Consider the following 14,656-nt stretch of genomic DNA (forward strand, 5'->3'; position numbering starts at 1 on the left):
CTCTGTTCTCTACTTCTAAAGACTTCATTGTTGTTCTGCTGGTTTATTATGAGATGTATAAGTGTGGTTTTCTGTTTATTCTGCTTGCTTTTTATTTGGCTTCCTAAAATCAGTGTCTTTCTGCAGTATGGGGAAAAGAAAATTTCTGTCACTATCTCTTTAAGTGGTATTTTTCTTCCATTTTTTTTTTTCTGTATAAACTCTGATTAAAACTTTTTATGAAACTCTCCTTACATATATATTGTCTTCCATTCAGTTATCTTTCTTGTTTTCCCTCTTTTTCGTATTTGCCATCTCTCTGCCTCTCAGTGCTGCATCCTGGGTCTTTTTTTTTCCCTTCCTGATTTCTATTTTTAGATTAGTTTAAATATTTTTCTGTATCCATTCTTGTCTTTTGCTATTCATTTAGCTCTCAGTTATTTCAATCATATGTTTCATTTTTATACTGTCTAGTTGTTATTTTCCAAATTAGCTGGGTCAACTTTGATAACTTGGGGTCCTTTAATATATCTCTGAACATATAGAAAAGGAAACTCATTCTTATTTTGTATTCTGTTTACCTTAATTAGGGTATTGTAGTCCTAAAATTTCTGAATGTGTAGCTTGTTCTTTTTTTCTGACACCTTGATTGCTTCAGTTCAGTTCAGTTCAGTCGCTCAGTCATGTCCAACTCTGTGACCCCATGAGCTGCAGCACGCCAGGCCTCCCTGTCCATCACCAAACTGGAATCCTGGAATCCACCCAAACCCATGTTCATTAAGTCAGTGATGCCATCCAACCATCTCATCTTCTGTTGTCCCCTTCTCCTCCTGCCCTCAATCTTTTCCAGCATCAAGGTCTTTTCAAATGAGTCAGCTCTTCACTTCAGGTGGCCAAAGTATTGGAGTTCAGCTTCAGCATCAGTCCTTCCAATGAATACCCAGGACTGATCTCCTTTAGGATGGACTGGTTGGATCTCCTTGCAGTCCGAGGGACTCTCAAGAGTCTTCTCCATACCACAGTTCAAAAACATCAATTCTTCAGTGCTCAGCTTTCCTTATAGTCCAACTCTTACATCCATACATGACCACTGGAAAAACCATAGCCTTTACTAGATGGACCTTTGTTGACAAAGTAATGTCTCTGCTTTTTAATATTTCTTATATTTGATGATTTTCTGACTGGGAGCCCATTTTCTTGGTATTTTATTATGAAAATTCTTTGAAACTTTAATTTAAGCTACACTTTTCTTTATGATTGATATTTGCTTTTACCAGGTACATTTTTAGAGGACTGCCAACTACCAAAGCCTGGCTTGCTGTAGTACATGTAGTTGCAGAGATTCGGACATGACTTAGCGACTGGACAGAACAACCACCACCACCAACCTGGGACCCTTTTACTCTAAATTTGCTGCCTTTTTTGTGGGGTGGGGGAAAAGTTTAGGGAATTTCAGATAGTGTGAAGTGAGGCACCAAATCCTTATGAATGAGGTGTTGCCCTGAGAAATTCCTAGGAGGGGATTTTGCCCCCTCTTTACCCAGAGCCAAGGCCATGACAGACAGGTAGACTCATGATATCTCCTTCTCTTTCTGTTTCTCTTTCTTTCTCACCCCATAGAAATTTAAAAATCCCAGTTATATGCTAAAGATATTGCACTTCTAGTCCCTAGCCTTTTACAGGGTGTTTTCAACTCTTACATTTTTTTCATGCTCTGGGTTCCAGTGCTTTTAACTAGAGGACACAGTTCAGTTCAGTTGCTCAGTCATGTACAACTTCTGCCACCCCAAGGACTGCAGCACACCAGGCTTCCCTGTCCATCACCAACTCCTGGAGCTTGCTCAAACTCATGTCCATTGAGTCAGTTCAGTTCAGTCACTCAGTCATGTCCAACTTTGTGACCCCAAGGACTGCAGCACGCCAGGCCTCCCTGTCCATCACCAACTCCTGGAGTTTATTCAAACTCATATCTATTGAATCGGTGATGCCATCCAACCATCTCATCCTCTGTTGCCCTTTCTCCTCCTGCCTTCAATCTTTCCCAGCATCAGGGTCTTTTCCAATGAGGCAGTTCTTCGAATCAGGTAGCCAAAGTATTGGAGTTTCAGCTTCAACATCAGACCTTCCAATGAATATTCAGGACTGATTTCCTTTGGGATGGACTGGTTGGATCTCCTTGCAGTCCAAGGGACTTTCAAGAGTCTTCTCCAACACCACAGTTCAAAAGCATCAATTCTTTAGTGCTCAGCTTTCTTTATAGCCCAACTTGCACATCCATACATGACTACTGGAAAAACCAAAGCTTTGACTTGATCGACCTTTGTTGGCAAAGTGATACATCTACTTTTTAATACACTGTCTAGGCTTGTCATTCTTCCAAGGAGCAAGCATCTTTTAATTTCATGGCTGCAGTCACCATTTGCAGTGATTTTAGAGACCCAAGAAAATGAAGTCTCTCACTGTTCCCATTGTTTCCCCATCTATTTGCCATGAAGTGATGGGACCAGATACCATGATCTTCACTTTTTGAATGTTGAGTTTTAAGCCAGCTTTTTCATTCTCCTCTTTCACTTTATCAAGAGGCTCTTTAGTTCTTTGCTTTCTGCCGTAAAGGTGGAGTCATCTGAGTAACTGAGGTTATTGATATTTCTCCTGTCGATCTTGATTCCAGCTTGTGCTTCATCCAGCCCAGCATGTCACATGATGTACTCTGCATATAAGTTAAATAAGTAGGGTGACAATATACAGCCTTGATATGCTCCTTTCCTAATTTGGAACCAGTATGTTGTTCCATGTCTGGTTCTAACTGTTGCTTCTTGACCTGCATACAGATTTCTCAGGAGGTACAGAACTCTTTAAAACCCAGGGTCTAGGTTGTCTAAAATTTCCACACAATCCCTGAGGCAGAGACAAGTCTCAGAACTCATACAACAGTAAATTCAACATTTCTTCTTGTTTTTGACCAGATAGGAATTTCATTACTTTCCCTTCATCATATGCATTTAAAATATCTTTGATTTTTATTTCTAGAATGTATTGTAGTATTATCCTATGATTTGTTGCTATGAACATGCTTCAAGAAATAACAGTCATATTATATCTTTTACAAATAAGTTTCAACCCTGAGAGGGACTTATACTGGGATGTAAACTTCTCTGTCTTTCTTACCCATCTTTGTATTGCTACCATGTTAGCCTTGCTGCTGCTGCTGCTAAGTTGCTTCAGTCGTGTCCGACTCTGTGCAACCCCAGAGATGGCAGCCCACCAGGCTCCCCCATCCCTGGGATTCTCCAGGCAAGATTACTGAAGTGGGTTACCATTTCCTTCTCCAATGCATGAAAGTGAAAATCAAAGTGAAGTCACTCAGTCGTGTCTGACTCAGCGACCCCATGGACTGCAGCCTAACAGGCTCCTCTGTCCGTGGGATTTTCCAGGCAAGAATAAAGTCCTATATATCAAAGAGTCTTGATTTCCCTTGGAGATTAAAGACATTTTGTCTAGTGATTGGTAAAGGACCAACCTATGTTTTGTTGGGCTGCCGTCTTCAGTCTTTGCTCATCTGAAAGTTGAATGACTTTTTGAGGCCATGGCTATGACCAAGTGACCAGCATTCTTGTGGCATTTCCCTGACTTCTCATAAGGAAAGTAAAGGAAACACCACACTTGAGAACACCTTCAAAGTGGAGGCAACTATGGCTCCATGAGCAAGTTCAGAGAAACTAGGGGTTACCTGGGCCTATTGCAACTTCCTGGGGGTGATTCTGTGGCTTGAAAACTTCCCTGTTCTTTCTGTGTGTTTTCAGAAAGAAACGCTTAAATACAACAATGTAAAGAAAATGACTTCTGAAAAATTCCAAATTCATGTGTTTTGTGCCTTCTGGTTCTGCATGTGTGCAACTTATTGACTTTTTTTTTTTTAATATTTCTTATCAAGAAGCAGTAGCAGTGTAAGGAATGCAACTCACTGCTATTTCACAGAATGTGCTGGTGACATGACTGACTTCTGCTGGGGAAACAAGAATGTTTATATTCAAGCTTGGCAGAAAAAGCTTTTCAGTTTACTTCACATGTTTTAATGTGTAATTTGTAATTTTACATGTATATGCTATTAGTGATTTTCTGTTCACAGTTACCTATTTTTAAACAAACATTTCATTTACCTTAAATGCGTGTTTATATATGATTTTGGTAGGGTCACAAAGCTGTTTAAAACTATGAAAATTTCTTGCCACTTAGAAAATACCCTTTAACTACATTTTAGGGTAAAGTATTGAAGGCATAATGTGCCAATTATAGATTACCTTTATACTGTAAACATATTGCAGAATTTGATGCTAATAGTAGTAATATAGAAACATGGCTAGTGTGAAGGTACAAAATGAAAGGCTTTTTTCCATATTGCATCTCTGGTTAATCAGTGCAAAAATTTAATCATTAAACTGTGAGAGAAATTGGCAGCATTGTCAAAAGGAAAACACAAATTCCAGATGAGATTTGGAAAGAAGGGGGAATTGGGAGATTAGACAGCTGCTTCTGAAAGGAAGTTTGAGATGTAATAATATTATGTGAATTATCACACGTTGGTGCCAGTTAAATTGTGGGGTTTGAGAAAATATGTGGGAAAGGAGTCTGAAAAAAGGTTTGAAATAAATCAATACAGGTAGTTAAAAACACTGGAAATTTGACATGAGTATTTAATAAGTGACTTACATCTTCAACCAAGTATTTAGAATGTGTCGCTTGAAATGCATTGCCATAAAGAGACTAGGACCTTGAGGAGGTCTCGAGAAACAGGTGGCAGCTGTGATAAGAAGAAACATTTTGAGAAAGAATGGAATAGAAACATCAAGGCAAAATGGACTTGCAACTTTAACATATAGGTATGGAGAAAACGAAGACTTAGGTAAAAAAACCAAGAACCCTTAAATAAAGGACTGCTAGTGACTTTGCCAAAAGATGACCCCAAACCCCTCAAGTTCTAATTATGTTAAGTAGGAAGAAAAAGAAACAATAGATGTCACTGGAAAAAAATCAGAGAACATTTTAGTAAGAAAAATCCTCAAGACTGTTTGTCTGAGGGACTTCCCTGGTGGTCCAGTGGCCAAGACTCCACACTCCCCTGCAGGGGGCCCAGATTTGATTCCTGGCCAGGGAACTAGATCCCACATGCTGCAACTAGGAATTTGCCTGCCACTGGTAAAGATCCTGCATACCATAACTAGGACCCAGAACAGACAAATAAATACGTTTTAAAAATCCTGAAGTTGGGGTGGCTGCCTTTTAGTCTGTGTCTTACAACCACCATTTAAAAAAAAGGAATGGTTGTCAGGCTGCTTTGCTGAATGACCTTCATATCTGACACCCTTCATAATGGAGAGTATGTCATGTGGCCACAGAAGGAGGCAGTTAAAAAATCAGGTTGGCAAGTGTAAATAGTAGTATCTTACAAGGACAGTGTGTTTCAAGCCAAGCACTTTGTTTTGTGCCAAAGTATGGAATATATAGGTTAAAAAATAATTTGTATAGCCATGAGTATTATTTTTCTAGCCATGAATATGTGTCATGGAACAGCTTGAGGGTGATATTTAAAATATAGATCCTGTTTCATGTTTTATTATCACCTATATGTGCACATACATTTTTAAAAGTACAATATTACTTTTGAGGAGGATTTTTTGCTTTGAAATAGAAAACATGATCAGGGAGTTCTAAAAGTAACAAGTAGTCAAGAGATGATCCAAAGTGCTTCTCAAGGTTGTTATTGTATTCTAACGCAACTATAGAAGAAAAGTTAATCGTCAAACTTAAAAAGTGAATGGCATGAAATAAAAATTTACACATACAAGTCAGACTGCATTCAGGAGAATATTCACTGTAGGATAGAGTGAAGCTTGACTCCAAAGGAGAGGTTTATGATTTGTTTAATATATTTAAAATAATCACTCTGTGTCTTAAAACTGAGTGCTGCTGCTAAGTCGCTTCAGTCGTGTCCGACTCTGTGCAACCCCATAGATGGCAGCCCACCAGGCTCCCTCGTCCCTGGGATTCTCCAGGCAAGGACACTGGAGTGGGTTGCCATTTGCTATTGCTATTGCAGTACAAATACAAATTTCTTCCATATTTCATGTTTACATTTACTCTTTATATATCCTGAGGTTTTATAGAAGAGACTTCTTTGACTCCAGTTGCCAAACAGTGGTGAAATATATATACTTGAAACTTTAAAAGCAAAACTAAAATAAGTATTTTCCTTGTGGTTTCAGAAACACATCCATAGCCAAGACACTTTCTGGTACTGACTTCTTCTAGAGTCTGAGAGGGAAGACAACACCAACAATCCAAAATCCATTAATCTTCACTCATTAACAAGATTGCCTCAGATTCCTCCCATTCAAGGCCATCTTTTCAAAAGCTATTTTTGCACAGTAATTGTCATAGCAGATTATGAATTGGGTATGCCGTGCCTCTAAGCATCAGTTTAAACTTTGAGTCACACCTAATGACCAGAGAGGGAATGGCCCAGTCTCGAGATCTGGAAAAATTATCTTTCTGAGCTGTTCTTTCACCTGTTGTCTGGTACTGAAGGATTGTATAAAAGATCTGCAATAAGCACTCCGGTGTCGTTATTGAAGAGATACTCTTGAAGCTGACCATGCCATTATCCCAGGCTTCCTTTAAAGTACTCGTGGAAGAAATTTTAGAAGAAAAGTTAATCTTCAAAGTTAGTCTAATGGAAAAGTTAATCTAATGGAAAAAATATTTACAGAAAATGCCTGTGCTTATCTTACAGACATTGTCAGTGTTAGAACTACTGTGCTTTCTTTGCTACTGTGGGTTTTAGTTTGCCAGGCCTGCCATAATAAAACACTGTAGACTGAGTGGCTCACACAGTGGAAGTTAGTTTTCTTTTAGTTCTGGGACAGAGTGAGTTTTTCCTGAGGCTTCTCTCCTTGACTTATAGATTTCTTCTTGCCGTGTCCTCACACGGCCTTTTCTTTGTGCACACATGTGGCCCCTCTTCCTGTTAAAAGGTCACCAGTCCTATTGGATTAGGGCCTCACCCTTATGATCTCATTTAATCTTCATTACCTCCTAAAAGGCCTTATCTCCAAATAGAATCATATCTGGGGATTTGGACGTTAGCATATGAATCTTAGGGGAACGCAGTTTAGGCCACAATATTTTGATAGCTAGAAATTTGAGAGACAAATCTGTGTAACACATTAAGCAAAAGCAGAAACACTTAACATTATTTTTCTATTCATATTTCCTTTCAACATGATATTCTTTTTTTCTTTTTAATACATACTGTAGTTTTGGAAGTTACTTTAATATTTTTATAAGGACAAATAAGTAAGTAAATAAATTCTTATCTGTAGTAGATCTTTATGGATATTTGTTCACTGAAATAATCAGTAGGAGTTATATTCCTGGGGGCCAAAAGATGCTGGAGGAGGTTCTATGATCATATGCTGCTGAGTACACTTATTTATATATGTTTTTAGGCTCATAATTGGGGCTTCCCCAGTGGCTCAGTGGTAAAGACTCCACCTGCAATGCAGGAGACGCTTTGATCCCTGGGTCAAGAAGATCCTCTGGAGGAGGGCTTGGCCACCCACTCCAGTTTTCTTGCCTGGGAAATCCTACAGGCAGAGGGACCTGGTGGGCTATAGTCCATAGGGTTGCAAAGAGTCAGACATGACTGAAGCGACTTAACATGAACACATTAGACATATGTGTGTATATCATTGTTCAGGCTTTTAATATATAGTATAATCAGGCTTTTAATATTTAGTATAATGGCATAGTTCTTTTTTTCCTTTGATTAATATAATAGAACATCAATGGAATTAAAATTTTATTGACAGTGAAGTTGTTTTCCTAATTGTGTCAATTCTTTCTTTTTTTCTAGAAAAACTTTATTAAAAAAGAACAACAATCTGTAAAGCCAGAGTCAAAGCCACAACCCAGGTACACCTTTTATATGAATGTTTAAATTAATGTGCTTGCTTTGGTTTTATCCTGACTTAAGTATCTGGTTTAAAGAAGTGTAGGTTGTTGAAAGCTCACAGCATGAACAGATCTTTTTCAAAGTTCCCATTTAATTTGACTGAAGCAAGGGAAAACAATTCTTTTTTTTGAGCATATATTACTCATTCAGTAGACCAGGCTATGGTTTACAGTGGCTAGTAAAGCACTCTATAAACAGTGCCGCATGATGTCTCAGTAGTTTGGTTTATTAGAAGCTATGATTGCAGACATGAAATTAAAAGATGCCTACTCCTTGGAAGAAAAGTTATGATCAACTTAGATAGCATACTCAAAAGCAGAGACATTACTTTGCCGACTAAGGTCCGTCTAGTCAAGGCTATGGTTTTTCCTGTGGTCATGTATGGATGTGAGAGTCGGACTGTGAAGAAAGCTGAGCACCGAAGAATTAATGCTTTTGAACTGTGGTGTTGGAGAAGACTCTTGAGAGTCCCTTGGACTGCAAGGAGAGCCAACTAGTCCATTCTGAAGGAGATCAGCCCTGGGATTTCTTTGGAAGGAATGATGCTAAAGCTGAAACTCCAGTACTTTGGCTACCTCATGCGAAGAGTTGACTCATTGGAAAAGACTCTGATGCTGGGAGGGATTGGGGGCAGGAGGAGAAGGGGACGACAGAGGATGAGATGGCTGGATGGCATCACTGACTCAATGGACGTGAGTCTGAGTGAACTCCGGGGGTTGGTGATGGACGGGGAGGCCTGGTGTGCAGCGATTCATGGGGTCTCAAAGAGTCGGACACGAGTGAGCGACTGAACTGAACTGAACTGAACTGATGCACTACAATCCACTATGGTACAGCATGCTTTTCAGTCACTGTGAGAGAGTCTTAAGATTGCTCTGCTTCTCCGTGTAGCAAATTTGTTGACAGACTTTTGTGAAAAACTAACTGATTTTGTGAGAGAGATTGGAGAGTGACGTGGAAAGAAGGGATTGTTGAAAGCTAATAGTGAAGTTTCTGAAAAGGAGAGGTTTCAAACTTGTGCTTTCTTTTGCTTTGGTAATACATTCATTTATTAATTCACCTGATATTGTTTTTGTACCACCCTGATGCAAAGCTCTGTGTCAAACCATAGAAATGCAGCTAGTAGAAGGGTAAACCCAGGAGACTACAACTTGCCAGAAGCAACCAGTTTGGAAATCTAACCCCCTAGTAAATACAGGCTTATTCAAATATATTTTTCAGGCTACTTCCTCTTACCAGACATCCTGCTTAATTCCTTCTCTCAATTACTCTTAAGGTGTGGCTATACAATGTCCATAATCCCTCATTCATAATGCCAAATCTGGAAAGCTCCAGAAACTGAAAGCTGATGTCACCTCAGAGGGTGCCAAAACTTTAGCGTCAAAACCTGACTGAAATAACAAGTGATTATGACTACTCATAGTCTACACTTTTCCCACTTCATGTGAATATTCCGTTGTTGCATACATATGAACATTAGTTATATTAGTTAATAACATATTTAATGGTGGGACATGCCACAGACTATACTTCAATGTTATATAATATATGGCATACATGCTATATTAATTGTCTAGACTTTTAAACAAAATCTGAATTTCAAAACACATGTGACTCTGAAGTTCAAGCACTATAGAACTGCACTATATGGTGAATCTACGCCAAATATGACTGTGAAATAATACAGTGCAATTATTTAAATATCTAATAAGTAAATATCCAATTTAAGATTAGATATTTTCTGAGAGCTAGTCTCATAATGAATTTAGTAATAGCAATCATTCTGTGTTTATCTTGTACAAGGTACTTGTATATAACGCCCATAACAACACATGATGTATTTTTATTTTCACTATGTTACTGATGGGTAAACATGTTGAATATTTACCTACGGCCATTCAGCTAGTCAGTGAGGGAACTGGGTTCAAATGTAGGTCCTTTAATTGCAGAGTCATGGCTATGTCAGAATGATACCTGGCTAAAAATTCAAGTTGCGAGGGCAGGGATGGTTGATTCTAAAAATGCTTAAATATACAGTTCATGGCACAATCTGTGGAATATAGTGGGTACTCAGAAAATATAATTGAATTGATGAACAATTTCCAGAGGAGAAGGAAAAACAGATTTGCATCTTGTCCTGTTGAGAAATTCTTTTTCAGTCTTTCATAGTTTATTAACTTGACAACACACATTAAGAACCTGCTATTTTAGATGCTAAGGACAGGGTGAATGAGACAAACTCCTTGAACATTTCTGGAATGTAAAGCCTAGGCAGAATTTTCGGTTGCTCTTCACCATGGAGAGAGGCAGAAATTGGAATTCAACTCCTGCCAAATGACAGGGACTTAGTAAAAACCTCAGATTTCCATGGGAATGTTAGAATGCCAACACCTAAGGAGTGGAGAGGGCTTCCCTTGTGGCTCAGCTGGTAAAGAATCCTCACACGCTAGCAAAGTGATGCTCAAAATTCTATAAGTCAGGCTTCAATAGTACGGGAACTGTGAACTTCCAGATGTTCAAGCTGGATTTAGAAAAGGCAGAGGAATCAGAGATCAAATTGCCAACATCCATTGGATCATCAAAAAAGCAAGAGAGTTCCAGAAAAACATCTACTTCTGCTTTATTGACTACACCAAAGCCTTTGACTGTGTGGATCCAAACAAACTGTGGAAAATTCTTCAAGAGATGGGAATACCAGGCCACCTGACCTGCCTCTTGAGAAATCTGTATGCAGGTCAGTTAGAACTGGACATGGAACAAGAAACTTGTTCCAAATCAGGAAAGGAGTGCATTAAGGTTGTATATTGTCACCCTGCTTTAACTTATATGCAGAGTACATCATGAGAAACACTGGGCTGGATGAAGTGCAAGGTGAAATCAAGATTACTGGGAGAAATATCAATAACTTCAGATGTGCAGATGACACCACCCTTATGGCAGAAAGCGAAGAAGAACTAAAGAGCCTCTTGATGAAAGTGAGAGGAGAGTGAAAAAGCTGGCTTCAAACTCAACATTCAGAAAATGAAGATCATGGCATTTGGTCCCATCACTTCATGGCAAATAGATGGGGAAAGAAAGGAAATAGTGACAGCCTTTATTTTGGGGGGCTCCAAAATCACTGCAGGTGGTGAGTGCAGCCATGAAATTAAAAGACACTTCCCCCTCGGGAAAAAAGGTATGATCAACCTAGACAGCATATTAAAAAGCAAAAGCAGAGATACTACTTTGCCAGCAAAGGTCCATCTAATCAAAACTATGGTTTTTCCAGTGGTCAAGTATGAATGTGAGAACTAGACTATAGAGAGAGCTGGGCGCCGAAGGACTGATGCTTTCAGACTGCGGTGCTGGAGCAGACTCTTGAGGGCCCCTTGGGCTGCAAGGAGATCCATCCAGTCCATCCTAAAGGAGACCAGTCCTGGGTGTTCATTGGAAGCACTGATGCTGCAGCTCCAATACTTTGGCCACCTGACGCAAAGAGCTGACTCATAGGAAAAGGCCCTGATGCTGGGAAAGACTGAAGGCAGGAGAAGGGGACGGCAGAGGATGAGACGGTTGGATGGCATCACATACTCGATGGACATGGGTTTGAGCAAACTCCAGGAGATAGTGAAGGACAGGAAAGCCTGGCATGCTGCAGTCCATGGGGTCACAAAGAGTCAAAGATGGATTAGTGACAGAACAACATAAATAGGTAAAGTAGAGACTGACAGGATTAAAGAATAAAATGGACACCTCCATAATTATGACTGGAAATTTTTTTACATTCCTCTTTTAGTAATTGATAGGAAAATTAGTAAAATACAAAAAGAATAAATAACAATATAGCATATTTTAACAAACCTTCAACTTATTTGATATAATTGGCATTTATAGATGACTATAGCCAACCATTGTAGAATATACATTTTTTAGATGCATGTGTAACATTCATTATAGAGATAAAAACAGAAAGCAATGAAATAGAAATCAGAAACAGTAAACCAAATTAACAAAGCCAAAAGTTGGTTCTTGAAAATATTAAATTTTAAGAATATACATTTTGTAAACTCCTAACAAAACTAAGAGATAAAAGACAAATTACCAATATTAAAAATGAAAAAAGTGGAATCACTATATATTCTATAGACAGTGAAAAGATAAAAGATTATATGAGTAACTTCTTGCTTATCACATTCAAAGACAAGGATGAAATGGAAAAATTCTTGAAAAAAGACAACATACCAAAATTTACATAGAGCAAATTGAAAATCTGAATAATTCATGTCTATTAAATTGAATTTGTCATCAAAACCCTTTTCACAAGAAGATTAGCTTTAAAGAAAAAAATACTATATGTACATTTTTAAGCTAGTTGATAGTGTTACCTTATTTTCTTGAGTAAGGCTTTTTCCTATAAGTATCCTTATCTGGTTAGTTTGATTGGGAAGTCTTTTTCTTTTCCTCATAGGTATTGCTAAATTAAAATTTAGTCCCGTTTTTCAATGATAAAAATTGTACAGTCTGAAATATGAGTGCTTACTGTTTTTATTTTCTTGAAGCCAAGCAGCTACTCTGAATGCGAAACATTTTCCTGTACCGTCTGCCATCTGTTGCCGCATAAAAAGCTGTGGCAAAGTTTTGAAGGGACATCTAGCTGATTTTTGCAGGGATATCATGAACGTTTTAGAGGATGATGGCTGAAGGGAAGTTTAGCGAGCACTTGATTCAATCCTTAATTTTCAGTTGAGAAAATGAAGATTTAAAAAGATTAAAGTGACTTCTTTAAGGTCACAAAAGGTCACACATAAAAAGAAAGAAACAAACAAAAGCTGTTACTAGAATCCAACCCTCATTTTATAGTGTTCTTACTCAGTCATGCTGCTTTTATGTTGTTTGTGTCTTAAATTTTAACAGCCTTTCTGATGATTACTTAAGAGAAGTAGACTGAAACTAATGAATTAGCATGTATAAGAGTGCTGCTGGAGAAAAAGAGAGAGAGAAAAGTGCAGCAACGTGAAGATGAAGTGAAGTAGTGAACAATATGGGCTCCGCTGGTGACTCAGCGGTATAGAATCCGCCTGCCAGTGTAGGAGACACATATTCGACCCCTGGATCAGGAAGATCCCCTGGAGAAGGAAATGGCAACCCACTCCAGTATTCTTGCCTGGGAAATCCCACAGACAGAGGAGCCTGGCAGGCTCTAGTCCATGGGGTGGCAAAGAGTCGGACATGGCTTAGTGACTGAACAACAAACACAAGTGAATGATATAAAACTGTAAATATTTCATATGCTGACATATTTCATTGAAAATATTTAAGTGAAACACTATTAAGATTTTCTTGTTTATTTGAAATCCTATACCATTTCTATCAGAAATTCCATGGTTCCTCTGTCCATGAGGATTCTCCAGGCAAGAATACTGGAGTGGGTTGCCATGCCCTCCTCCAGGGGAGTCTTCCTAACCCAGGGATCAAACCCAAGTGTTTCCTGCATTGCAGGCAGATTCTTTACCTTCTGAGCCACCAGAGAACCCTAAGAATACTGGAATGAGTAACCTATCCCTGTTCCAGGGCAACTTCCTGACCCAGGAATCAAACTGGGGTCTCCTGCATTGCAGGCGGATTCTTTATCAGCTGAGCTATCCGAGAAGCCCTTAGAATCCAAATGTTGAAACCCTTTAAGCTTGTATTTAAATTTTTTTCTTGTTAGAAATTTCTCATATATTTTCAGCTAGAGTTTTCCTTAAAGTCTACATAAGACACAGTATGTTATGACCTTTCATCAGATATCAATCAATTTTAGAAGGGTACTGTTCAATTTCTAAAGTACTTTTTCATTTAAAGGGTGAAATTACATCATACATATATTATCATTGCCAGGCTACAATAAATATGAATTGATTTTTCCCCCTCTTCTTAGTTATAGAAAAGAAAAACATGATGGAATTCTTCTACCCATAGCCACAAGCTTTGGGGGAACCCTCTACAGTTGGCAAATAGAACTGGTTTCAATATCTCAGCAAAAATTGTGAACCAGGATTGTAATCTATTATAGTATTACAGTGACATTGTACTTTTATTTTCTGTGCGAAAGGTATTCTTCATATATCTTTCTTGAGGTCCACTTGAATTTCCTTGGCTACTCTGGCTGTATTGCAAATAGTATCACCTTCATTTAGATATACTATGGTATTCCATAAACAAAACATTTATTCTCTTTTGATGTCTTTCTGCAGTGAGCTCTTCATCTGACTTTAGCGATGAATTTTCCTTTTGGTGAATTTCTGAAGTACATAATTGCTTTTGAAAATGACTGACTGATTTCTAAGCATCGAATAGAACAATTGATGAGTTTTAAATTCATAGAGGAAAAACATTCTGTTGTTGACTCATAATGTTCAAGTTGTAAGAAGTTCAAAAGGTGGTAATCAGCCTTCCACCTTTTTACTATTAATTCTGGATGATGTAAACATTATTTTTTGTATATGCCATCAATGAAGTGTACCATTTTATAAATCTTGTTTCTCTTTTTTTTCCATTCATTAGGATCCCAAGAATCCAGATAGTTCGTGTAAATATGTAGATGAGGAATAATTGTATGCTTTCCCTTTCTATTTTGTAGCATGCTTGAACTAAAAGGGTAGAAGTTGCTGGATATGACTCACCAATGTGTTACTAAAAGACAAA

At 38.3% G+C, this 14,656-nt stretch overlaps 1 protein-coding gene across 1 annotated transcript in view; it reads left to right on the forward strand.

Moving 5' to 3' along the window:
* Window positions 1–14,656, forward strand: part of IQCM (IQ motif containing M) — a 420,783-nt gene that overhangs the window by 157,630 nt on the left and 248,497 nt on the right. Inside the window, 1 exon segment of the mRNA XM_052655057.1 lies at window positions 7,892–7,950. Coding sequence (XP_052511017.1) covers window positions 7,892–7,950 — 59 coding nt within the window.

Source organism: Budorcas taxicolor, chromosome 17 (genome assembly GCF_023091745.1).
Source record: "Budorcas taxicolor isolate Tak-1 chromosome 17, Takin1.1, whole genome shotgun sequence".
Taxonomy (NCBI): domain Eukaryota; kingdom Metazoa; phylum Chordata; class Mammalia; order Artiodactyla; family Bovidae; genus Budorcas; species Budorcas taxicolor.